The 24,501-nt window shown below is 34.4% G+C and overlaps 6 protein-coding genes across 6 annotated transcripts; 3 read left to right on the forward strand and 3 right to left on the reverse strand.

Annotated features, from left to right (window-relative positions):
* Nucleotides 1–1,656: 1,656 nt before the first annotated feature.
* Nucleotides 1,657–7,121, reverse strand: LOC110628650 (protein ACCELERATED CELL DEATH 6-like). Its single transcript, XM_021775432.2, has 4 exons — nt 6,367–7,121; nt 3,540–6,292; nt 1,907–2,436; nt 1,657–1,814 (listed from the first exon to the last, which is right to left on the reverse strand). Exons 2-4 carry the CDS (start codon nt 4,174–4,176, stop codon nt 1,803–1,805), a joined length of 1,179 nt encoding a protein of 392 aa, XP_021631124.1. The 5' UTR covers nt 4,177–6,292; nt 6,367–7,121; the 3' UTR covers nt 1,657–1,802.
* A 604-nt stretch (nt 7,122–7,725) lies between these two features.
* On the forward strand, nt 7,726–12,065 carry LOC110628590 (isopentenyl-diphosphate Delta-isomerase I). The gene is made up of 6 exons (XM_021775338.2): nt 7,726–8,033; nt 8,848–8,903; nt 9,241–9,332; nt 10,949–11,051; nt 11,156–11,293; nt 11,551–12,065. Exons 1-6 carry the CDS (start codon nt 7,768–7,770, stop codon nt 11,802–11,804), a joined length of 909 nt encoding a protein of 302 aa, XP_021631030.1. The 5' UTR covers nt 7,726–7,767; the 3' UTR covers nt 11,805–12,065.
* A 976-nt stretch (nt 12,066–13,041) lies between these two features.
* LOC110627354 (putative 4-hydroxy-4-methyl-2-oxoglutarate aldolase 2) lies at nt 13,042–15,021 on the forward strand. Its single transcript, XM_021773631.2, has 2 exons — nt 13,042–13,228; nt 14,332–15,021. The coding sequence occupies exon 2, from the start codon at nt 14,339–14,341 to the stop codon at nt 14,837–14,839; it is 501 nt and encodes a 166-aa protein (XP_021629323.1). The 5' UTR covers nt 13,042–13,228; nt 14,332–14,338; the 3' UTR covers nt 14,840–15,021.
* A 176-nt stretch (nt 15,022–15,197) lies between these two features.
* On the reverse strand, nt 15,198–16,757 carry LOC110627352 (seipin-1). The gene is made up of 2 exons (XM_021773629.2): nt 16,069–16,757; nt 15,198–15,976 (listed from the first exon to the last, which is right to left on the reverse strand). Exons 1-2 carry the CDS (start codon nt 16,696–16,698, stop codon nt 15,287–15,289), a joined length of 1,320 nt encoding a protein of 439 aa, XP_021629321.2. The 5' UTR covers nt 16,699–16,757; the 3' UTR covers nt 15,198–15,286.
* An 872-nt stretch (nt 16,758–17,629) lies between these two features.
* LOC110627874 (WRKY transcription factor SUSIBA2) lies at nt 17,630–22,277 on the forward strand. The gene is made up of 5 exons (XM_021774248.2): nt 17,630–18,190; nt 19,408–19,578; nt 19,891–20,756; nt 20,846–21,004; nt 21,336–22,277. Exons 1-5 carry the CDS (start codon nt 17,867–17,869, stop codon nt 22,039–22,041), a joined length of 2,226 nt encoding a protein of 741 aa, XP_021629940.1. The 5' UTR covers nt 17,630–17,866; the 3' UTR covers nt 22,042–22,277.
* Nucleotides 22,278–23,321: 1,044 nt separating this feature from the next.
* Nucleotides 23,322–24,395, reverse strand: LOC110627876 (protein METHYLENE BLUE SENSITIVITY 1). The gene has a single exon (XM_021774250.2). The coding sequence runs from the start codon at nt 24,221–24,223 to the stop codon at nt 23,909–23,911; it is 315 nt and encodes a 104-aa protein (XP_021629942.1). The 5' UTR covers nt 24,224–24,395; the 3' UTR covers nt 23,322–23,908.
* Nucleotides 24,396–24,501: the final 106 nt, after the last annotated feature.

The raw sequence follows: 24,501 nt of genomic DNA on the forward strand, positions 1-24,501 counted from the left end.
ACATAAATATTCAAATAAAACATTTTGCAAGAAAATCAAACGGAACGTTACCAAATTCAAATCAAAACTCAAAAAATAACTAAAAACATCTTATATTCATTGTCAGCATCTTGAAAAGAAAAAGATTTTTTCATGATATTTTCAATATAATATAATTTTAATGCTGTTCAAAGGAGTTTGAAAAAACTCCTATGCTAATATATCAATAACTCTCATTCCTCTAAAAGATATCAAAATTAAAACAGATATCAAATAAATAAATAACATTCAAATCATCACAATAAAATAAAAAAATTCATTATATGAAATATCCTAAATAAGTAAAATAAAAAAGATAATTAATTGATTAAAAAATGTGACTAATTTCCAAATGTGGGTTTTTTTTTTCCATGTGAATGTGATGAACTGTTTTTTAAAGTCTCAACAGTATAGCTGGATTATAATAATATTGATTAAAAAATTATGATTTGATTTAAAAATAAATTTAATTATAAGAGTGCATAAATAATAAAATAGTTTTTTAGCTACCTTTTTCCAATTGTAGTTAAAATGATATATTTTTTTTATGAAATCATTTTTGGTGTATGAACTTAAATGGCAAATGGATAGAGTTGAAACTCAATGATAAAAGGATAACATGTACAGCAAAATCAAAATTTATTAATATTTAGCCTCTTAAAAATATATGGAAAATATTTTTTTATTTTTTTTAACGAGACACTTAAAAGAATAGTTAATAGAAAAGGAAAAATAAATAATTTTCAAACTAAGTGAAGAGTAAGTTATTTCCGGACCTTACAAATCTTATTTACAATACTGTATATAAATTATTAATATTTTTCATTTTTAAATCACGATGAAAATAAATTGTTTTCTTGAAAAATAATGAAAATTATTTTTTAGAAAATATTTTCTATAAAAATTATTTTTTCTGAAAAGAGAAATATTTTCAAATGCAAGTAATTTTCTGCACATCAGAACCATCATCTAGTTTCATAAATACAAAGAATCAACTATTGAATCATGTCATAACACAGATACTAAAAAGTAACTCAGAATATTATTAACATTAGAAAGCATCATTGCAGATTGTTCATGTCCTTGAAATTCAAAAACTTTTATAAACAATGTAGAAAGAGCATAAACTTGTAAGCAAAAGAATTACAAGTAACTAAAGTATAGATCAAAGACCCAAAATGAAGCAAATAGTTGAAACAGTAGCAGCAGCAAGCCCCAATGATTCACTCAACCCCACAGATGTGCCTGCTAGAAAGGCTAAAACCATTGCATAAATGGACCATTTATTGAACAACATGGAATGTTTTGCCAAGCAAGCAGCTATATAATCACTTTTCACTCCTGAAGCACCAAAATGGAGAAACCTTGAGGCAGTTGATAAACCAAATGCAAATGAATTCGCTATAGCGAATACTCTAAACCCAGATTTTTTTGCTTCAAATTGCCATGCCCAGACGATCTTGGCCATCACTGTAATACCCACCAGGCATTTTCAAGGTTGCTGTAAAGGTGACTGTTGCAATGATGGCTGCTACCAGTAAGTAAACACTGCTAATCTCCTCAATATGCTGAGATGCAACCTTTGTCTGTCTTACAGGTTCTGCGTCCTCATGGAGAGCTACTCGTTCCACTTTGTTTTCCTCTCCGGATACACCACTGCCTGGTTCTTTCCTCTCTGTCTGTGGTTGGCCGTGTCCCTGTGTCTCAATAGCTTCCACTTTTATAGTCTCTATGGCGGCTGATTGTTCTGAGCTTCTTAAAGCACCCCTTGGCCCCAGTTTCCACTAAATTCTAGCCTGTAAGGATTTTAAATAACAGTTTTTGCTGTGAATTTCACTTGAATTTTGCATTTAATTAAATGCCAATCGCTTGGATATGTGGAGCATACCTTTTCGTGCTGTTTAAGCTGCACACTTGATTTAATAATGTCAAAAGTGGTCAGGCCAATGTTGTTTACAGCACATTTGTCAACTCTGTAATCATTTACTAGCAATAGTAAAGCTTCATAGTGTCCTTGAAGAGCAGCCAAGTGTAAAGGCGTGTTTCCATCTTTATCTCGATCGTTTATAAGGTCTGCAGAAACTGAAATTGATAAGAATATCTTGACTACACTTCTCTTTCCACTTTCTGCAGCAACGTGGAGAGCTGTTTGATCTCTATTATCCAACAACTCAGGAATATCAGGATATTTTGCAATGAGCTGTTGGATCACATAACCATGACCAGCCTTTGCTGCAATGTGAAGAGCAGTCATGCCTTCTTTGTCCTTCGCATAAGCTAGGGAGGTATCAAACTGTAGTAAGAGTTCAACAACTTCTGCATTGCCCAAATATGCAGCATATTGAAGAGGAATCCATCCAAACTTATCAGCTTCAGCAATTGCAGATGGACACCTTTTAAGCACCTCACTCATGAAATCTGAGAGAAACAGAAAGCATATTGATGAAGATAGCCTAGATAAATTCCACATGGTTTCGATATTTCACCTTGGATATTCATTCTTCTAAAACAATTGTCATTACAAGTTGCAGCTTGCAAGTATAATATAAGACTTTAAACCTTGCTTATGTTTGCCATAATATGTTGTTAGATGTATTATTGATGCTTTCACACCAAATGCAAGAAGATACGTCCTTCAATAACATTTTATTACTAACTTCTAGTATAATTCATTGCAGCAATACAATAGCAGTAACCCTATTCTCTCCATCTAGTTTGACAAAAAAAAAAAAAACATGAGTAGGATGTAGTGGATAGATGTTAAAGACTCTTCTAGTACAATTCAAATGAAAAAACAAAAGTTTGATCCGGGTTCAATCAGTCTTGCCAATATTTCAGTCTCCATAAAGCTTGCTTTGGTCAGGTTGGATGTTCAGGACAGCAGAATGAAAATGGGCATGTTTGGTAATAAACATAAGACTTTCATAAGGTTATAATCCAGAATAATATTTCCATAACAACAAACATGTAAAGGAATTATGTTTCACAGGGTGAAGTGTTTACCAGCACCAATGAAGCTGAACCTGCAAGAATGATTAATTTGTAAAGAATGGAGTTTTGAAGCAGCAGGAAGGAATTGATTTATGCACAAGACAAAGATCTCTGAGTATAAAGTAATAATGTTTATGACCATACTTGTGACCGTAAACAGAAAATCTACAAGTCATACATCAACAACGATATAGTTAGCCAAAATCAGAAATGGAAAACAAGAACCAAGAGCCAACATGAAATAAGTGTTTAAACGAGACAATGCTTGAAATTTATGTCTTTAAACATAAAAGAGAGCTATACAACGTAGAGATCAAAGGCAGAGGTATCTCAAGTCCTAGGTTCCTTTTGGTTTATAACAATGACCCCTGCATGGATGAATCCCAAATGCTGGATCCACCCTGCAGAAATCAAGCTCCACTTTTGGATCAATCAAGTCCAAGACAAGGATACTACACACTCACTATAAGGAGAGGGATAGTCCTGTTGTGTAGCTGAACCTGAGAGTCAAACTACATTTAGGGACTTACTCTTGTCTGCCCGAATGATGGCCACATGCAAGACATTCATGCTATTCCGACCTCCATAGGAGCATGTAGGAGCAACTTCAAGGATAAGGCGAGCAATTTTATAGAACTTTCTGTCTAAAGCAAGAAAAAGTGAGGACTCTCCAGCATTATTGACAATTTGAGCTAATTCTGGGTCCTCATATATTAGTAAACTGACAATCTCAAAGTGCCCATTTCGTGCAGCCTCATGCAAAGCAGTATCTTTGTCCAGATTCTGCATCCTCACCAGCTTCTTTTCCCCTTCAACTTCCACAAGCTTTGCACAATTAATTAGAAGTTGAGTCATCTGGAAACGACCCAATCTTGCAGCAATATGTAGCGGAGAATCTCCTTTTGCATTAGTCTGATGCAAAAGTGATGGACATAAAGCTATGAGCTTTTCTGCTATCTGCATCTCCCCACATTTTGCTGCAACATGAATAATGGAGTTTTTGTGGCCAGATGTCACCTCTAATAAATCATATGAATCAGAAACTTGGAGATTCTCAAAGAATTTTTTATCTCCATGAAGTACAGCATGATATAATTCACGATCCATTACTATTCGGTATAATATCTGATTATGTAATACTATCATCAATATCACAATCAAGAACATTTAAAGATCTTTTCCATTACTAGTTTTCTAGATATCAAGTCATACCAAAGCAGTTCTCCAGCTGCTTCCAAAACATCGGCTGCCTTTGTCTTTTTCTCTGTCTATAAGTAATTTCAACAGATAGTGTAATAAAAAATCAACATTGGTAGTTCCTTGTATTTGTATAAACAAACTGCTTTATGTTTTCTGAAGGATAAACATAAGCATTGTTGTTGTGAGAAACTTTCACTCCAACATGCAGGACAAATCATCAATTGGAGTTGGTTCAATTTATCCACTGGAAAAAAAGGGTTTTCTAAAGAACTCACAGAGGAACATGTAGGAAATTGATCGCCTACAGTGGCTGACAATCGGCAGAAATAGTGAACCAGCAATATTTTCTAAATTATCAGCTCTAAGCATCTGACTGGCCTTTTTTAATGACATATTAACCAACTCACGATCTGCTTACTCTCCAAACTTTTATCTTTAGTGCAAAACTTGATTTGCATTGTAGGAGAGATGCCTGAAGCACATAGCCGTAGCAGTAACATAATAAAGTAAAGAAATCAGACCATCAAAAGCATCAAAGTTTGTTCATCAAGAAAAGAAAGGCTGAATATCTACACTTCTCTCTTTACTTCATGAAAGTAATCATTCAAATTGAGTTGGCTTTACATTGGTTCAAAGCTCCAAAGGACAGTCAAATAATACTAATTAGTCCTTTAGCTAAAATTGTTTGCTTCAACTTTGCTCAGTATTCCCTAAGCAAAAAAAAAAGAATTAGCTGAAATGAACACTTCAACCCAAATATAACAAAATGCAGATATTTCTTTCAGAAGTGCTAAAAATTATGGTAATCATCACTCATGCAACTTCCAAGCCAGGGAACTGGGCTTAACCAAACCATACTGTCAAAACCATCTTTGATCATTAAAACATTCATAGGAACAGTCAAATAATACTAATTAGTCCTTTAGCTAAAATTGTTTGCTTCAACTTTGCTCAGTATTCCCTAAGCAAAAAAAAAGAATTAGCTGAAATGAACACTTCAACCCAAATATAACAAAATGCAGATATTTCTTTCAGAAGTGCTAAAAATTATGGTAATCATCACTCATGCAACTTCCAAGCCAGGGAACTGGGCTTAACCAAACCATACTGTCAAAACCATCTTTGATCATTAAAACATTCATAGGAACAGTCAAATAATACTAATTAGTCCTTTAGCTAAAATTGTTTGCTTCAACTTTGCTCAGTATTCCCTAAGCAAAAAAAAAGAATTAGCTGAAATGAACACTTCAACCCAAATATAACAAAATGCAGATATTTCTTTCAGAAGTGCTAAAAATTATGGTAATCATCACTCATGCAACTTCCAAGCCAGGGAACTGGGCTTAACCAAACCATACTGTCAAAACCATCTTTGATCATTAAAACATTCATAGGAACAGTCAAATAATACTAATTAGTCCTTTAGCTAAAATTGTTTGCTTCAACTTTGCTCAGTATTCCCTAAGCAAAAAAAAAAGAATTAGCTGAAATGAACACTTCAACCCAAATATAACAAAATGCAGATATTTCTTTCAGAAGTGCTAAAAATTATGGTAATCATCACTCATGCAACTTCCAAGCCAGGGAACTGGGCTTAACCAAACCATACTGTCAAAACCATCTTTGATCATTAAAACATTCATAGGATTTGAAGGCACAGTTTCACTTAGAACATTCAACAAACAACTTGGGCGCCCTATACAACCCATAATCTAGCATCATATAAATGGCAAGATACATTTAGAGTATACAAAATGGGAATCCGAAACTTGGTATATATTCTCTCGGAACGTCAGTCAAACACATGATAAACACATAGAGTGCGTTGCGTTCTTATTGTTATCGAAACTTAAGACTACAAGCAAGCTTGCACCTTTCAGAAGAAAATACAGAAAATGGGAACTTAAATTTGAAACAAATATCTACTATTTCACTTCTCGAATTATTCCCTCTTGGGGCTCCGGCGACGAGTCTACAATAAGTGAATCTCTGAGAGTACTCTGAGTCTGCTGTTGTTGCTGTTCAGCGTTCATTAGTTGTTCCATGTCTCTTAGCCTCGTCCTCACCACAGTTGTAACGAGAACTGCAACAAATAAAAAGTTCCATTAAGGGGTCTAAATGTAGAGAGTAAAGAAAAGAGGGAGAGTGAGTGTATACTGGCGGCAGTTCCAATGGTCCAAAGCCAGAGGATCTTGAGACCAGGACTCTTCTCTCTCGGCATTTTTGAAAGGAGAATAATTCTGATCGGGTTAGCTTTGAGTTCTCTATTACACGATACATCTTCTATTAGCTGCCTCTAGAGTCTAGGGTAGTGTTGGGAGACTCTGGCATTAGGGCCTGGTGCTAGTTAAAACTTGAGGCCCAAATACCACGTTTTCTTTTGCCCAACTCCGTTTTCTCCGTGTTCCCCTGATCCCTGTCCAAAAACACGAACCAAAGCTTGCAACTTTATCGACATTGAGGATGGTGAATATGATAATGATGCTCTGCACTTTGTGTCTTGCCATTGATGGAAATCAACAGAGCTACTAAAAAATATGAAGAAAGTAATGAAATGTTGTGGTTTTACATAGGCATAGGAGTAGGATTTGCGGCAAGGTTTTGGGTGGTCTCTGAACAACTCTAATGGCAAAGATTAAAGAAGCCATTCAGATAAGGCTCATTCTGGTTCATTTGGTCTCAATTTTTCGAAATATTAAAGATTTAAAAATAGCTAAGACTGCAGTTTTTTTTTAATGCCTTGGAACTATTCAAAGTCTGTAGCTGTTTCTCTTTAATGGTTGCAAGTCTCTGTCAAATGATTGTCTAGCCTAAGTGCCTAACTCATCATCACCACTAAAGGTCAAACATAAGTTTTGGTTTTAGCCCGTTTTTGAAGAGAGGCTGGCAGGATGAGCAGAAAGACGAGGAATATCAAAAGGTGTTTGGATGAGGATTGAGGAAGAAAGAGAAGATTGGTGAAAGGAAAAAAAAAGAGTTCAAAATTAACCCATGTTAGCATTTCCTCCAACGATGAAAAATAAAATATTTACCTTATATTTTTATGAAATTTTACATTGAATATCTTTTTATGTTAATTAAAATAGTTTTTTATTTTTCAAATTAAAAACAATATTATATTAAATTATAATTTACTTCACTTTTAAATAAAATATAAAAATTTAATTAAAAAATTGAATTATGTCATTAATTAAAAATATATAAATTTTATTAAATTTATTTCGATTATTTTTTTAAACTAGGGCAAATTTATTTGGATCTCTGAGATTTAAGACCAATCCCTTTATAACTTGTTATCTTATACCATGCTTAGTACAATATGCAAGTAAATATATATGCTTATTTATATTAAAAATTAATTGTAATTAAAACCAATTACATGCATTTAAGTTTATAAAATTATTTTTTTTAATTAAATCTCATATACAAAACATAAAAAGTAAAAAAATAATTGTAATTAAACCAAACATATTATAAAGGTTTTTATGTTCCGATTCAAAAACATGTGATATCGTATATTCCCTCACGCAACAAAAAATCAGCCGAAAACTCAAAACGATGTCTCTGCCCTCTCGCCGTCTAACGCCCACAGCCACCAGACTCTCGTCCTCGCTTCCTTCCTCTGCTTCTCCTCACTTCCCCTCTATCCATTTTGCTTCTCCTTCTCTCCTTCGATCCCCTCTCTCTCTTACAACTTCATCTACCTCTTCCTTCTCCAGGTTATTTGCGTCTTCACCACCTGCAACACCCATTACTTCCACCATGGGTGACGTTCCAGATGCTGACATGGATGCTGTCCAGAGACGCCTCATGTTCGACGATGAGTCTGTTTCCTATTTCTCACCTTCTTTTTCTTGTTATTCTCTCGTCTCTGTTTATGTTGATTCATTGGATTTTTATGTTTCTGTTGATTTTTTTATGCCTAAATAAATTTTTTTGTTTCCTTGTGCTTCACATGTTTCTCTGCAGCGCACTGCTAGCTTGACTTTATATTTCGAAAGGAAGTTCAGAGATTTTGGGTTTTTAGTGGGAATAGAATATATTTTTACATCTTAAATTCATTATTTTTATTATTTTTCATTACGTTTATCTAATTAATTTTATGTGTTCAATTTGGTTTCTGGTTAGTGCTAGAAAATAAGGATCTGACTATCTGCAATATTTATTAAGAGGGGGAAATCTGTTCAAGTTATCTGACTGAATTTAGTTGAATAAGAAAGTAGTAAGAGCAGATCTTTCGAAAGGTTGATCTTTTTACTGGTCCAGAGTAAGAGGAATAAGATTGGTGATGCCCTGGCTCTTTTTAACTTCTGTAAACTGTTGGTTTAGTTGGAAATAATGTTTGTTAGATAAATTTTCCTTCGTAGTTAATGCACAGTAAGGAGTTTTGGTTTGTTAAAGTCCCATGTTTTTTATAAAATATGGATCAGCTTTTATATATCTGGGATGATGCGATTATTTCTTTTTAGTTTTCTGAAGTGTGATTCTAGTTAGTTGACTATGGTTGCTTGTTTGATAAAGGTTGAAATTTTTTTTGGAGAAAATGGAAAGGGAAAAGGCCCTCAATCGATTGTTATTTTGTGTTAAAAAACATGACATCTGGTTTGAGTCTCTTTTTCCTGTTTTAATTGCATGCAGATGCATTTTAGTAGATGAGAATGATCGTGTTGTTGGTCATGCTTCCAAATATAATTGTAAGTAAAAATTTCCTGCCATGACTTTCTGTAGGTTATTCTCTGTGCCAAATTTTTTTTTGGATCTAAGATTTAGTTACATAGAAATTTATGTAAGATGTTCTGCTTAATACAATACCATGGTTATCTTGTTAGTTCAACCAATCTGATCAGTCAATTGTTTTTCAAAAGAAAGAAAACCTTGAAGTTGAAAATTTACAATTAACTCCTGTCTTTGGATCCATTAATTTGCTGTTCTGTACCATGTGATATAAGTAGATACTTTTGTATATGGTATGCAGACAAAAACTTTGGTCATCTTAGTTTGGTCATGATCTGTTGCTTTCTGAATTTGCAGGTCATTTATGGGAAAACATTTTGAAGGGGAACTCATTGCATAGAGCTTTTAGTATATTTCTCTTCAACTCAAAATATGAGCTACTCCTTCAGGTATGTGATCACTATGAAAGTTAAATAGTAATAAGTTCAAATCAGCCTCTCAACTTTTCAACAATGTTCAAATAAGCCCAATTTAACTTTTGGACCTAATAAACACATAACTCTTTATTTAAGTTTAAATTAGTCCTTGCCTACTGAAATAATTTTTTTAATAATAAAATTTATTCATAAAAAATAAATTGGTTACCATTTTAATTAAAATAAGAGAAATAAAAAAATATAGAACAAATCCAACTGCCTTCCTTCATGCAAATTCCTTATATATACCCAATTCCTTATATATACCCAATTCTTAGATAGATTCAACCATGAATTACTTACTTTACCCAAATTTGAGATTCAATCCACTCCTCCTCCTCCCAGAAGTCGTGTTACTAGAGAAGAAAATTTCCTCTTAAAATCCAGTACATCGAATGCCCACAATACGCTAACTTTTCAAACACCCATGACTAGCCTTTTCTTCTTACCAACCATTAGGCAAGTCACAGGAACTTGCAAGAGGTTATGCCTTATAAGTTTGCTAACCACACGCTATTACTGAGTTTGTTGCCCAGTCTGACTTTAACTTCTGAAGGCATCAGGTCAACCATCACTTACTACTGCTGAGTGTCTTGGTGATATCCAAAGTCAAAGTCTCAGAAAAAAGGGGAAAATTTGTGGGCTTTGCAATATTAGTTCTAGGAAGGACATGAATTTAGGTGAGATTAATTGAAGCTCTGTTATTCAATATGAGTTTGTTGCAATATTCTAGATTGTTGGATACAAATGGTTTATTTTTCTTTAGGATTTTAAGTTTTTAACTTGCTGGAGTGAGATCTATGATTTTTGTTCCTTTTTTTAAAAACTAAAATTGAAAATGATTTTTAAATTTTAAAATGTAATACTTAAAATTTTATCACTAAAATGTTACGAAATATAGTTACTTTTTTTTTTTCCCACAAATTCAGCTGATTTTGAAATAAATAAAAAGTTTTGGGTTTATTAGGTCCAACAAATTAAAATGGGCTTAGTTGGATATCATCAAAATGTTGAGGGGCTGATTTGAACTTATATGCGTGTTATGGTTCAGATTCTGGAAGCCAATATCATTTCATTTACAGTCTCTTTTCTGCTCCATCATCTTAAACAGACCAGAATATGCGTTTATCGCTCAAATATTTTTTATGATGAAAAAATATTCTAGTGATCTGTCAGCTTTCTTAGACTCTATAAAACATTCCAGTGCCAAAGAAGATGGTTGAGAAAAAAATTGTTACATAGGAGATGGAACTTTAAATGCATGGAGGACAAATCTGGAGCTATTCACTGATTGAAAGGACACAAGAGTTGTGGCACATATGTGATTGAAACTTTCCCATACACATGATTGGACACAATTTGAAGTTTTTGCAAACTGCATATGCTAATTGACAGAACTTGTTACCTAAAGATAGGAATGGCCACATGATAGAAACCAATAGAAAAATCAGGAATAGTTATGCTAGAATCTGCATTTAGGGCTGTAAGAATGTTTGTGTTTTGGTGGGGTATTCATATTTCTTTGGCATTTATTTCTTGAAAATCTTGAGATATTGAGTGACAAACATTTTTCTTTATTTTATTGACAGCAACGCTCTGGTACAAAGGTGACATTCCCACTTGTATGGACAAACACTTGCTGTAGTCATCCTCTGTATCGTGAATCTGAGCTTATCGATGAGGATGCTCTTGGTATGTATTTCTATATTTAATTCCCAATGAAAACCCTCTATACTTGCTTTCGGTGGGAGGTCAGTAATAATTTTCCTTTCCCTGTTCTATTTCACATTTATCAGGAGTGAGAAATGCTGCACAAAGGAAGCTTTTAGATGAGCTTGGTATCCCTGCTGAAGATGTTCCAGTTGATCAGTTTATCTCACTGGGACGCATTCTATATAAGGCACCTTCTGACGGAAAGTGGGGAGAGCATGAACGTAATATTTAAGATTTGATTTCCCTTACTCCTCCTTGGGTTCTGCTTTTATTTTGTCCTGTTTCTATTTGAATTATTTTTATCTTTGATTTGGGAACTATAATCTGGTCAGTGAATTCTTACTGCATATATACCGGGGTTTCCACAGATTCATGTGGGGATTTATGTGATTATTTTGCAATAGCTCGACTTCATTTCTCTGGATTCCGTTCTTATCTGAAATCTTGTTGACTCTTTATTATTCCCATTAATTTGCAGTTGATTATCTGCTCTTCATCATCAGCGACGTTAACGTAAATCCAAACCCTGATGAAGTAGCTGATGTAAAGTATGTTAACCGAGATGAGTTGAAGGAGCTCTTGAGAAAAGCAGATGCTGGGGAGGAAGGTATAAAGTTGTCACCTTGGTTTAGACTAGTTGTGGATAACTTCTTGTTGAAATGGTGGGAACATGTGGAAAAGGGGACACTCAAGGAAGCAGTTGACATGAAAACAATTCACAAGTTGATTTGAGATAGAAATTTCATTGTTGCATCACATGTAGCTTTATAAGAATAAATTTGGCAATATGAGTTCCAAACAAAGCATTTCTTTTCTGTTGTAGCCTTCAGTATTACTAGCCAGGTCTGGTTATGTAGAAATTATTAGATGTTACCTGAAAGCAGCTTGGGCAGTTTGTGATCTTGTAAGGTAGATTTGGCTTCTCCTTTATTTGAATACTGAATAAGTTAGATTTTTACTTTTATTATTTATGAAATTTATAAAATTTAAAAAGGCTGCTTGAAGAATAAAAAGTAAAAAATTTTCAAGTATTTAGTATAATTAGTATGATAATAGGAATTTATAAATGAAAAATTTTAGTGATAAAAATAATCATTATTAAACTTGAAAAATAAAACAAATATACATCACATCAAACCTTCTATAAGCTTTAATTATTTACTCTAATTCATAAAATAAAAGATATTCATCTCTATCCTAACATAGGGAATGTAAAATTCTATACACGAACAATTCTTAGCGCTTATATCTCTTTACTCTCGTCAATTGAATTCATATATTCATTTTTTTTTCTCTTTACAATTAAAATTATTCTTAATTGTAATTTTACATTAACTTAAAAATTAATTATTCTAATGATTTAATAATTTATCAACTTTAATTAAATCATTCCATCAATTTTTTAATAAATTTTAATTTAAAATATTTCAATTATAACACTTCAAAACTAATAAAATCATTTTTAAAATATTTATTTTTTTACCTCTATTGGCCAATAGTAAAAGAAACTTTTCTTTATTATTATTATTATTATTGTTAATATAAAAAATTTATTGAATCAGAAATTCAATATATGATTTTTTAATTTTAAAAATATATTAAACTTAAAAAATATATATAAATCTAATTATTTTTATTTAAGAGTTAAATTAATTTAAACATTTAAATTAAATTTATTTAACCATTAAGAAAAAATATAAGAATGTAATTAAATTTATTTTTTAAAAACAATTATTTAATAATTTTAATTATTAAATATTTTAATATTTCTGTTGTATTTAAAAAATACTTTCTGCGGAAAGAAAATATTTTTGATAAAATAATTATTTTTATTATTTAATTTTAATTTAAAAAATATATAAAAAATTTATATAAAAAAAATTTTAAAGTACGTAAAATAATTTTAAAAAAAATCAAATTCAATTTTTTTTAACTAAATAGTATTTTTCCATTATTATTTTACATCACGCGCTCGGCCTCTCATTTTATTTTTCACTTATTTTCTTTATCGACATCATTTCTACCTTCCTCTTTCTGGTTTAAGTTTCAGAAATCTCTCCATATCCTTGGATTCGTAGAGAAAAAGCAAGCACACACACACACAGAAGAGAGAGAGAGAGAGAGAGAGAGAGAGCTTGGTAATTCTTCAATCGCTGGTAAATTTCTGCCTTCCGATGATTTTCTTTCTGTTTCAGATGAGATGCATGATACGAGCTCACTTCAATTGCTCTGTGATCGATCTAGATTTCTTTTTGCCTTTTGTTTTAATCTTTTTTATCAATATATTAGCAGAATAACTATCTATATCTCATTTGTCTTGCTGACATAAATAAATCGGATCTAATTCATGAGTTAGATTTGTGGGAATTTACTTTTCAATCTATGAGCTTCTCTGTTGATATCCTTTATTCTATTGTGCTTCTGTTTGAATGTAAATGAAGATGGAGATGTATTGTTTGTGGAATGATTATAATTTCTTGTTACATTCTTTTGGCCTAATGTTTTGTTCGTTATAGTCGTCAGATTTTTAGTGATTGGTTGTCAGAAGCAACCGCAATTATAAGAAGTTAAGATCAAGCTGGCTTAGATGAGCTTTCCAAATAAGGGAGGATTAATGAGGAAGTGAAGGGAAGCTTTGATTTTGGATTTTGTTATATTGTGAAACATGGGAGCAAATATTTGAAACATGATCTTCGTTAATGATGAGGATTTGATCCTTTCGCCTGCTTTGCTGCTTTGATCTGCCACAATTATTTCTTATGGAATTTTCCTTGGATGTGGCTCTTTCTGGAAGGAAGATCTATAATTTATATAGTGGATTTGGAGTAATTGATGCTCTGGCATGAGTTTACTACCAGCTTGCTTCTTTATTGAAATTAGCTCTCGGAGTGAATTATTCAAACTATTTTCCCTTAATTGAAAATCAAGTGTCTTTTCATGTTTGTGGACATTGAATAGATTGTTTACTTTGCCATTTTCATTTTTAGTGTTGAGACCAAAAGCAATGAAGCCGTTTATTTAGCTGAAAATTGTATATTGGATATATCAGGAAAACAAGAGAGGATTCGGAGTGTATTATTGTCTTGGGGTTTAAGTCCAGCACTATTTGGTTATAACTGAAAATAATTTTATTGGTTTATTTGACAATATTTTTTATAGCTATTTGTCGTCCTTTGGTTTAACATGGTGAGAATGTGAACTAGTTACAATATTCTATTATCATCTAATACATTTGATTCTTTCTGTCACGAACGTATAGGGTATAGATGGCACTGGCCACAACTGCAGAAGTTTGTGATGCAAATCCACAGCTAATTGTGAGCGGTGAGCTCCGGGCACTGCAGCCAATTTTCCAGATTTATGGTCGGCGACAAGTCTTTTCTGGTCCAGTAGTGACCCTTAAAGTGTTTGAAGACAATGTTCTCATCCGCGAGTTTCTCGAGGAGAAGGGTAATGGCAGAGTTCTTGTTGTAGATGGTGGTGGCAGTCTACGGTGCGCAATATTGGGAGGCAATCCTGTTGTGCAAGCTCAGAATAATGGATGGGCAGGCATAGTGGTTAACGGCTGCATTAGGGATGTTGATGAGATCAATGGTTGTGATATTGGTGTTAGGGCTCTGGCTTCTCATCCAATGAAAGCTAACAAGAAGGGGATCGGGGAGAAACATGTGCCAATAACCATTGGAGGGACAAGAATCTGTGATGGTGAATGGCTTTATGCAGACACAGATGGGATCCTTATTTCTCGAACCGAGCTATCTGTTTGAATCACCTTTTCGTAGAAAGATGGCATTTTCGAATAGCCATTCATGGCAATTAAATTATATTGTAATGGTTATTTGTAAGCTTGTCTTCTTGAGGTCGTGTTTGAATTTTAGAACATTGTGTAATACGCTCTGAACTTGCAAGAATGAAGTAGAATAAAAATTTTATTATATTTTGTTTGTCATTTGAGGCTGACACTGAATGCTCTCTTTGCTGTTGTCATCATCTGTTTAGAAATGTGGCTCTTGCTTTGCAGAATTGTGGACCTTAATTTTCAATTAAATGGTATCATCTTGAATGTATAAAGACTCTTTTTGTCCATGACTTAAATAGTTCAACCATGGGAAATTTGGAATGTGGGTGAGAGAAGGGAAAAAATTAGGTTGATGAGACATTGCTCAAAGCTTGCTGGAGGTTCTAATGAATAGTACATAACTGAAACTACAATATCAATCACCTAAACACACAGACTCCGACTCTCCGATGTCTTCTTCCACTACTACACTCGTATCTTCCCTAGTAATGCACATGCTTGATGCTGATGAGCCTTCTGTTTCTGCAATATCCTTCTGCAGGAAGATTGTCCTCCTCCTCCTCCTCCTCTGCTGCCATTTTCTCATCAAGTCTGAAACTTCTCTTTCATCCCTTGGTTCCTTCTCCGACTCGACCATTTCTGTAGCACTCGAATTTCCATCCATGTTGTCATGTTCGCTGAAATTCATTACTGTCCATGGGAAGAGAAGTGGTCTACAGCAACAGATGAGAGTTATGAGAAGAAAAATGTAAATGTATATTGTTGCCCAAATAGAAATTGTCCATTTCCAGTTGCGCACCAGTTGCTTTGTCCAAGGTAGCCTAGAATTCACAATGACTTCAGCTTCATATAACTGTGGGAGATATGATGTTCCAGCCCTTGGAATCAGAGTCACTCTGATAGCTTTAGTTCTTGGATAACCTTCTTTGTGTTTCAAGATTTCAACAGATATCCTCTGGGTTTCTGCAGAGATTCCCAACACAAGGGGTATGCTCATCAAACATGTTTGTAGCAACCGAATCGGAAGGCTTCTAAATTGTAACATACATGGCTTGCTAGACTTTGATACCACATTTCCATTGCTTGATAAAATTTCTGCTGCCAACTGATACAGCAACTTCATTATTATGAAACCAATACCCTCATAGACCACAAATTTAATCAAATTCAAGACTTCTAAAAGATATATCGGCATACCTGAAACATCCCAACTTGCCGGTTGTAATCAGAATCAGGCATCAAAAGCTGCAGATTAACATGAAAAGTATGCCCAATTGGGATACCCATTTGCCTCTTCTTGATAATGCCCCCATCAACCCCACCAAACATGAACACAGCCTTAGGGTTCACATCAGCGTAATCAAAGAACAACTTCTGTCTCAACAACAAAGGCTCCTCCACCCACAGTTGCACCAACCCAACACCCAAGGCTCCAGCCAACATCATCACACTTACCAAAATAATGAGAACATGAACAGCACCCAGAGCTCCTACCCCTATCTTCCTCACCAAGATGAAGCTACCATGTGTTATTTTAGAGGGAACCTTGAGAACTGCAGACTCCACAGTTGCTGCAGCTGCCTCAGTTCGGCGGTAGGACTCAAAGGCCATGGAGAAGACAAGCATGAAAGGTGATAAGAGAGTGATAATGCAATTGTATATTATATCTGCTTGGAAAGAGATTATTTTTACAACCCAGTCTGCTTGTGGTTCATTCTCTTCTTCCTCCTCCTCCATCGCTGAGCATTGGAGGTCGATCACTAAAGAGAGCCGGAGGTTTTTGAGAGTTTCAACTTGCAAAACTTGGAGCTCCACCTGTGTCTGCATGTAAACTGAAAACTGAAACGTGGATGCAAGGCAGAGCTTCAGTTGACATCTGTGCTTACACCGGGAACCTTTAATTTTTATTTTAATTTATTAAATATTTTTATTATATATTATGAGAATAAGTGAGTATGACAAAAAAGGAAATTATTATAGATTTTAAAAATCATCACCAAGACAGTCTGTGACAGTAGAAATTGAATAAAAAAGCAAAAAATCTAAAAATAAATCTAGCAAATAAATTAAAAGGAAAATTAATTAATTAATTCTTATTATCACAAGGTTCATGATAAAATAATGAATCTAGCAAATAAAGTTAAGAAGAAAAACTCATTTATTTTCTTGTTATAACAAATTCATGATAAAACTTAAATATTGTTTCCATTTAAAATTTTTTTAAAAAAATCTCAAATAGGCAATACACATTAAATATACAACTCATAATGAGCTAAAAAAGTTCTCATTATTTTTTATATAAATAAAAAATAATTTATATTATTTTTCAATATATTTTTATTTGTATTTGTTTAATCACTAAATTATTTTTAAATTATTTAAAAATATTTATAATTAAAAAATAAATTAAAAAAATATTTTTATGGAATAAATGAATAATATAAAACTTTTCTGCTTTCTATACATTATTTGGCTGATTTAGATTGATTCCAGTTGATGCAAATCAATTAATTAGTTTAACGGGAAAGAAATTAATTTTAATTAAAAATTTTGGTGCAATTTAATTTTAATAAATATAATAATAAAATTTGAAATAATGTTCTCTTAAAATTAAATTAAATTGATATATTTCAACAATTTAAAATTAATTTTTCAATTTAAAATTAATTTGATAATTTCAATCGATTTCGGTTACATACTCAAACCGGACCGTGCCCGGCTTATTTATCCTGAACAAACTCAACTTTTCTTTTCTCCCTCTTTTGAACAGACACTGTCTTCTTCTTCTTCTTCTTCTTCTTCTTCTTCCTTTGAAATTCTGATAATCTCTTCCCTCAAAATTCAATTTGCAGTCTCTGATTAGCTTTAGCTCCAACAGCAAATACAAGATAATGAGGGCTGAAGTTTCATTTTTCATTAATAAGCTCCCAGCTTCTCTGTCTTTCAAAATGACAGTCGCGTGAGTCTTACACTTCCCTACCTAATCTACCGCCCCATGGACGACAATCCACCGCCGCAACAACCATCCTCCAAAACCCTAGTTTCCTCCTCCATTGCTCATATTGACAACTTCACTGACGTAGATTACACCATCAGTTCTAATGATGCATCGGAGAATGCTATCAGAGGAAGCATTGCCCAAAGAAGAGCAGCCAAATTTGGGTTCAAGGCGGAGAAGATTAATACTGCGAGGTTTCGGACCACCAGCCCCTTGGCTTCGCCGGCTGAGGTGGGGGTTCGCTCACCTTGTATAACTATTCCACCCGGGATTAGCCCTACCGCTCTGCTCGATTCGCCTATTATGTTGCCCAATTCTCAGGTAAATGATCTTTTCCGATCATTTGATTTGGCGATTGTATTTACTGTTTAATGGGATATTTCAATTAAAAAGACTATAGGCACATTTCTGACTCGTTACCACAGCATTGGCATTTCTGAGCTCGATTTTCATTGTCTTTCAAAATGATTGTTCGGTAAAAGACTGGTCCTTTTGATTATTTATTACTTGTGTGGAGAGAATTCTAATTAATTTAACTCCTAAATTCCCCACTTTCCATACAAGCATCTTCATTCCAATGCGCTGGTTATGGTCCTAGTAGTTTGCTCTCTTTTTTTTTTTTTTTTTTAATTTATTTTTATCCGGGGAACTTCTCTGTACAAGCAACTGTTTGCTTAGGAAGTTTAAATAATTCTAGCATCATAGTCGTCATATGATGCAGACAGAAGTTTTTCTGAGTGTTGCTGATAAAACTAACTTTGTAAAGCAGTGGAAATAGAGTGTATTGTCTCTATAAATTTCATGTTTCTGTTGCTAATTGTGGTTTTTGGTTGCTTTGAAACTAAGGGTTAAGGTTGGCCGGAAATAGTCTGTTGGAAATCTTTTGGTCGCAACGCATCAGTGTCTTCTCCATTTTGACATTATATGAATTAGTCTTGCATGTTCCAGTTCTTCTGGTTTTCATTCCTCACCACTACTGTTCAGTAACACTTATCTGTGATTCCTCTGTCCTTTCGTAGATTCTAGAATGATTACAATTATAAGCCCTCTCTCATGTACTTACTTTTCAGTTTTTTTATTATTTATTATTTTAAATAAAAATTTTCTCAATACATGGTAAAATGTGTCCTAGAATGCCGGGTAAGCTGAAGATACTCTTCTTGATAATTGACAGGTGCACCTTTGTTGTCGTTCATGCATATTGTAGATTTAAAAAGCAGTTTATACAATTGAGAGATTTAAACATGTAGCCTAGCTGATTAAAACCAAAAATAGAATAGTGGCGAATGACACTTTAAGAGTTGATAAGCATTGAAGATACATTCTTTTTTACTCCCTTGGATATTTTGTTTTCTGAGCCATTGAGGCATTCATTTTGTTTATGGTATAATATATATGTTTATGTCTGCTACCATCACTTATAAAAATAACGACCAGATTATTGCCCATGTTATTGATGTGGCCTAACTTTTTGGTTCCTGTACAACTTCTAGTGGTGTATATAAATCATTTCTTCATTTCCTTTTGTTGGGAAACAGCCTTCTCCCACCACTGGAACTTTTCCATTACCGTGTCTCCATTATGAAAGTTCAATGCTGAATACAGTGGTTCCTGCTGATGCTAACAAGGGTAGTAATGCTGGTTCCTTCAGATTCAAGCCTCACAAGAATCCTGATCCTCTGCCAGATTTTGCGACATTAGAAAATCAGGTATATGCTAACTTTGACCGACGTAATTGGTTCAGCATTGTGGATTTTGAATTTTTGCTCTTAGGGTACCAACTTAACCAGATCAGTGATGCACTGTCAGATTACCTTAAGCTTTTTATCTTGGACTTTTATTTTCAGCGGACATATATGAATTTACATGCTTTGTAGATTTTGATAGATTGCTGCACGAAATAGCCTTGTCTATTTGATAGCGTCTCGGGTGTGATTTTATTATGATAGTTAGGTTATTCATGTAATGTAATAAATATTTCAATTGAGATTTTGTGTATCATTTTTTCCTCATTTTGACAGGGAAACAATGTTAATTATCAAGCAGTTGTATCTGTGGGACCATCAATGGCTTTTGAATTTCCAGTAGAGTTCTCGAAGGAAGCTACCACAGAAAACTGTGCTGGAGGTTCAGCCACTGAGATGAAAGTTTTAAATGGAACGCTCGCAAATTCTGACTTAAGTGATGTGGAAATGGGTCATACTGATGTGGCTGGCAATCAAACCTCTATTCAAATGGAACCCATCCCTGGGGAAAATGTTGGGGCCCACAATCCTCATGAAGAAGATAAAAGGACACTACCTGCACCAGGAAATGGAAGGAATTCAGAAGATGGCTACAATTGGAGAAAGTATGGACAGAAGCAGGTAAAAGGTAGTGAATATCCAAGGAGCTACTATAAGTGTACACATCCAAATTGTGAGGTAAAGAAAAAAATAGAGCATTCCCATGATGGCCAAATAATGGAAATCATCTACAAAGGTGCCCATAATCACCCTAAACCTCAGCCTAATTGTCGAGCACAAGTTGGATCAGCTTCTTCATTTGATGAGATGCCAGAGATGGATGAAGGCGGTGAAATCCGTGTCAAAGTTGAAGTTGGATCTGTCTGGAAAAATTCAAAACCAGGGCCTGAGGATGTAAAAGTTGGTTCTGAGTGGAAGGCTGATGGTTTAGAAAGGACATCTTCAGCATCTGTTGTGACTGAGCTTTCTGATCTGCTATCGGCCACCCAAAGGAAATCTATGAGCACCTTTAAATCAGCAGGAACTCCAGAGCTTTCTTCCACCCTTGTTGGCAATGATGATGATTGTGATGATGGAGCTACTCAGGGAAGCATATCACTTGGAGTTGATGCTGATGTCGAGGAATCTGAGTCAAAGAGAAGGTAATTGTCTCTGTGAAATGCTGAGTATATCTGTGCAAAACAACATGATATATTTTTTATTTTTCATTTACTCCTCTTTTGTATTTCAGGAAGATGGAGAGCTGCGGGGTAGAAACAAGTTTGGCATCCAGAGCTGTCCGTGAACCAAGAGTAGTTGTCCAAATAGAAAGTGAAATTGACATACTTGATGATGGCTACCGCTGGAGGAAGTATGGCCAAAAAGTTGTCAAGGGGAATCCAAACCCTAGGTATTGATATTTTATACCGTTTTTTGTGCACAATTCTAGCATGTTGACTCAATTAAAATGAATTTCACTGACTGTAGTAGAGATTCCTGTGTGGACTCTTCAACCGTATTGAATTTGGTTCATTTGTGGGGTATAGATGTTTTAGATATGGGTATTGGATTGAGTACATGTATGACTTCAGAGAATATAATTTTTGGTCTAAAAGAAAAAGAGCGAAATTTTAGGTATATTTTTATTTCTTTTTTCTCCAAAGTGCACATACTTACATTCATGTACAAGTGGTTATGTGTTCTTTGTTTTTTTTTAATAAACATTTCTTATTTCTTGACAGGAGTTACTACAAATGTACAAGTGCTGGATGTTCAGTGAGGAAACATGTGGAGAGGGCCTCCCACAATCTGAAATATGTAATTACAACATATGAGGGGAAACATAATCATGAAGTGCCAGCAGCCAGAAACAGCAATACCATGAACTCTGGTGGTGGCAGTTTAAGCCAGATTACAACCAATACGCAGCCTGCTTTGGCATTAGCCAGAAACACTGGGCCAAAACCTGAGACACAAATTCAAGATTTTGTTCCTGGCTTTAATAGAAAACCAGTATTTAACAATGACTATTTGAGACCCAGTTTTGCTGGAAATTTCAGTAATGGAATGAAGCTTGGAGCTTCAACCATTTATCCTCTGAAATACCCAACATTTCAACATACCATGCCTTACGGCCCTTTTGAGATCAACCGTAGTGCTACCCATCACTCTGGCTCTATTGCTTCACTTGTTCCAGATTTTCCAATTTCATTGCCATCAAGTATTAATGCATCTGTGGGGCTTTCTCTGGCTGGTGCTGATTTTAATTATAATGGAAAACCAATTGGTCAGAGTCAAGCTTTGCTCTCTGGGCAGCAGATGGTGAAGCCCAAACAAGAGCAAAGGGATGATAATCTTTATGATGCTGAGCAGTCCATTATTGATCATGTAAATGCATCTCCGTCATCTTCATCAGTATATCAACGCATGAGGAACTTTCCATCATAGTCTTGCTTCTCATAAAGTAGCGTCAGAAAGGTTAAAAAGAAAGGAAGAAAGAATTAAAGAAAAGAAAGGAAGAGTCGTTTGTCTTCAGCGATTAAAGGTAATTATTCCCTTGCAGTTCTGTTATTATGGTTAATTTATTTCTCATTTCTATAGAAGTGCACCTTATCTTATAGAAAATGTATACAGTTATTTGTATTATTTTATATATAGTTTCAATTTTATAACTGGATCTTATCTTATAGAAAATCTACAAGTCACCATTGCTTATGTATTTTTCTCTCGCATTCAACCCTCAGATGCAACAATCGGATCGAAGTTAAACTTACAGGATTGGAACTAGTTGGTTAAATTAAATTGAAATCAAAATTAAAATAGAAATTGGGCCTCTTCAGTTGATTTTAGTTTACAATGGTGTTTGGTTTATCTATTGTTTTCAGCTGCGTGAAAATTTTTTTCAGAAGCAACTTGGAATTACAATCCCAAATAAGCCCCGAAAGTTTTAAAAATAAATTGTAGATAATTGCTCTAACCAACCATTTTGTCAATGATACAAGTCTCCAAATTTCTGCATTGCATTACAAATTATAAAATATTTGATCATAAAATAAGTCGATTATATCAAATTAAATACCTAAATCATTGCATAAATGCCAGTTATTAATGTCTCTATCATGGGATTGGTGTTGCTGAGCTTCACCTTCTTAATATACTTCAACATACATGGCGACGGATGACCTCTTGTTCATTAATCAAGTGTCTTGACCTTTCATTTTTCACGAGTGAAGCAAAGCTCGAATTTTTTAAGAACAATTCAATCTTGTCTTCTTTAATCAAAAGCTCGTCGAACCCCAGGAACGTATAAACTACTGCAATTGTTGCTCCCAGGGTTGTACAGAATCAAGTAGTGTCCATCAAACAACAGGACTTCCCCATAGAGACCAGACACCAAGCTCTTACAATAGTCTCAAGAACAAAATTCAAAGCATTCTGGACTAGAATCTTTATTACAGTATTAAATAGGCTTATAACCTTCTTGATCCTCAAATCTTGGTTTGAAGCTGACCACAAACTTGGTATGATCATTCCCCGAGACAATTAGGATGATTCCAGGTGAAATGAATTCCACCATTTATCATTGTTTTGTATTACAGGCAGTACAGTATCACCCCACTTAAAGCCAAAAACAGCAACAAAAGAGCTCCCTACACCAATTGGTCAAGTGCAGCCAACGGAAATAATCCAGATAAACACACAGAAACACTAAATAACGACAGCAGAGCAAACACAAATCAGGAAAATCATTAGCATTATTTTTATGAATACTGAAATTTGAAGAATCAACTTTGCAACATTGCTTCCTACTCTCTTGGACAGTCGATTAGTTGTACGGTTCCTTTGCCCCGTCAAATACTCAATCAGCTTACGTAAAATATTTGTTATTTCCTTATCCGTCCATCCTGTAAAAGTATGCTCTTCCTGGCATTCACTCCTCGCTCCTTCTCTTGTCTTCCCACAAGATGGGAATAATGCAGATCATCACTTCATCCCAAAGGCCAAAGGCCAAAGACCAACCCCTAAACCCTACTAGTTTGCCCCAAAGGAGATAAATAGTAAGAGACAGCACATTTTGACTCCATATAAAAAAGCAAAATTGAATATCAAATAGACCCTTTCCTTTATATTCAACAAAATGAACCAGATTGAGAAAATTATCCATTGGGAATAAGCGCTTCTTAATTATATATATATATATATATATATATATTCCACGATTAGAACAGAAGAAGACACTTCCTAGCGAATTCATACTGCTACCCAGGAAAAAACATTGGCAAGTTGTAATCTTTATGACCTTCGCCCTCAGCCTTCACTTTTTGAAGCTGCCCCTAACACCGGGACGCGGCTTAGATGATTCGGCTACATTATCGGCATGTAAATTGATGAGCTTATCTTCCTCAAAAGGGATCTTAGGATGGCGAGCATCGTGATGGATCTGCATAGATTTCAGGTCCGGCGCCGTGGATTTGCAGTGGGGACACTCAAACTTTGAGTGACCTCCTTTATCTTTTCCAGTTCTGTCCATCTGCCCAGCCTTCCCTCCGCCTCTGTTCGTCGTTGCTGCGTCGACCTTCGCCGCTATCTCCTTTGCCGTGTGCTTCTTTGGCTTCGCCTTTCCGGTCATGGTTGGCTGGTGATCGGAGGAACAGCGGTTTGACGAATTTCGATAAAGTGAAAAACCCTAGGAGGAAACAAATATTTGTGGGTATTGATTGAGCAAGAAAGAATGTAGGATCATATATACACTTATCTGCTTTAGATGTCAGTTATGTTGTAAGGCTGGATTCAGATGAATTTGTCCACGTCGACAGTTCTAACTGGATATATTTTCGTTTTGTTTTTTGCTCATTGGCCAATAAAAGTTTTTTTTTTTTTTTAGAATCTTAATAATTAAGTTAGGAA

This window comes from Manihot esculenta, chromosome 12, assembly GCF_001659605.2.
Source record: "Manihot esculenta cultivar AM560-2 chromosome 12, M.esculenta_v8, whole genome shotgun sequence".
NCBI classification, from domain to species: Eukaryota; Viridiplantae; Streptophyta; class Magnoliopsida; order Malpighiales; family Euphorbiaceae; genus Manihot; species Manihot esculenta.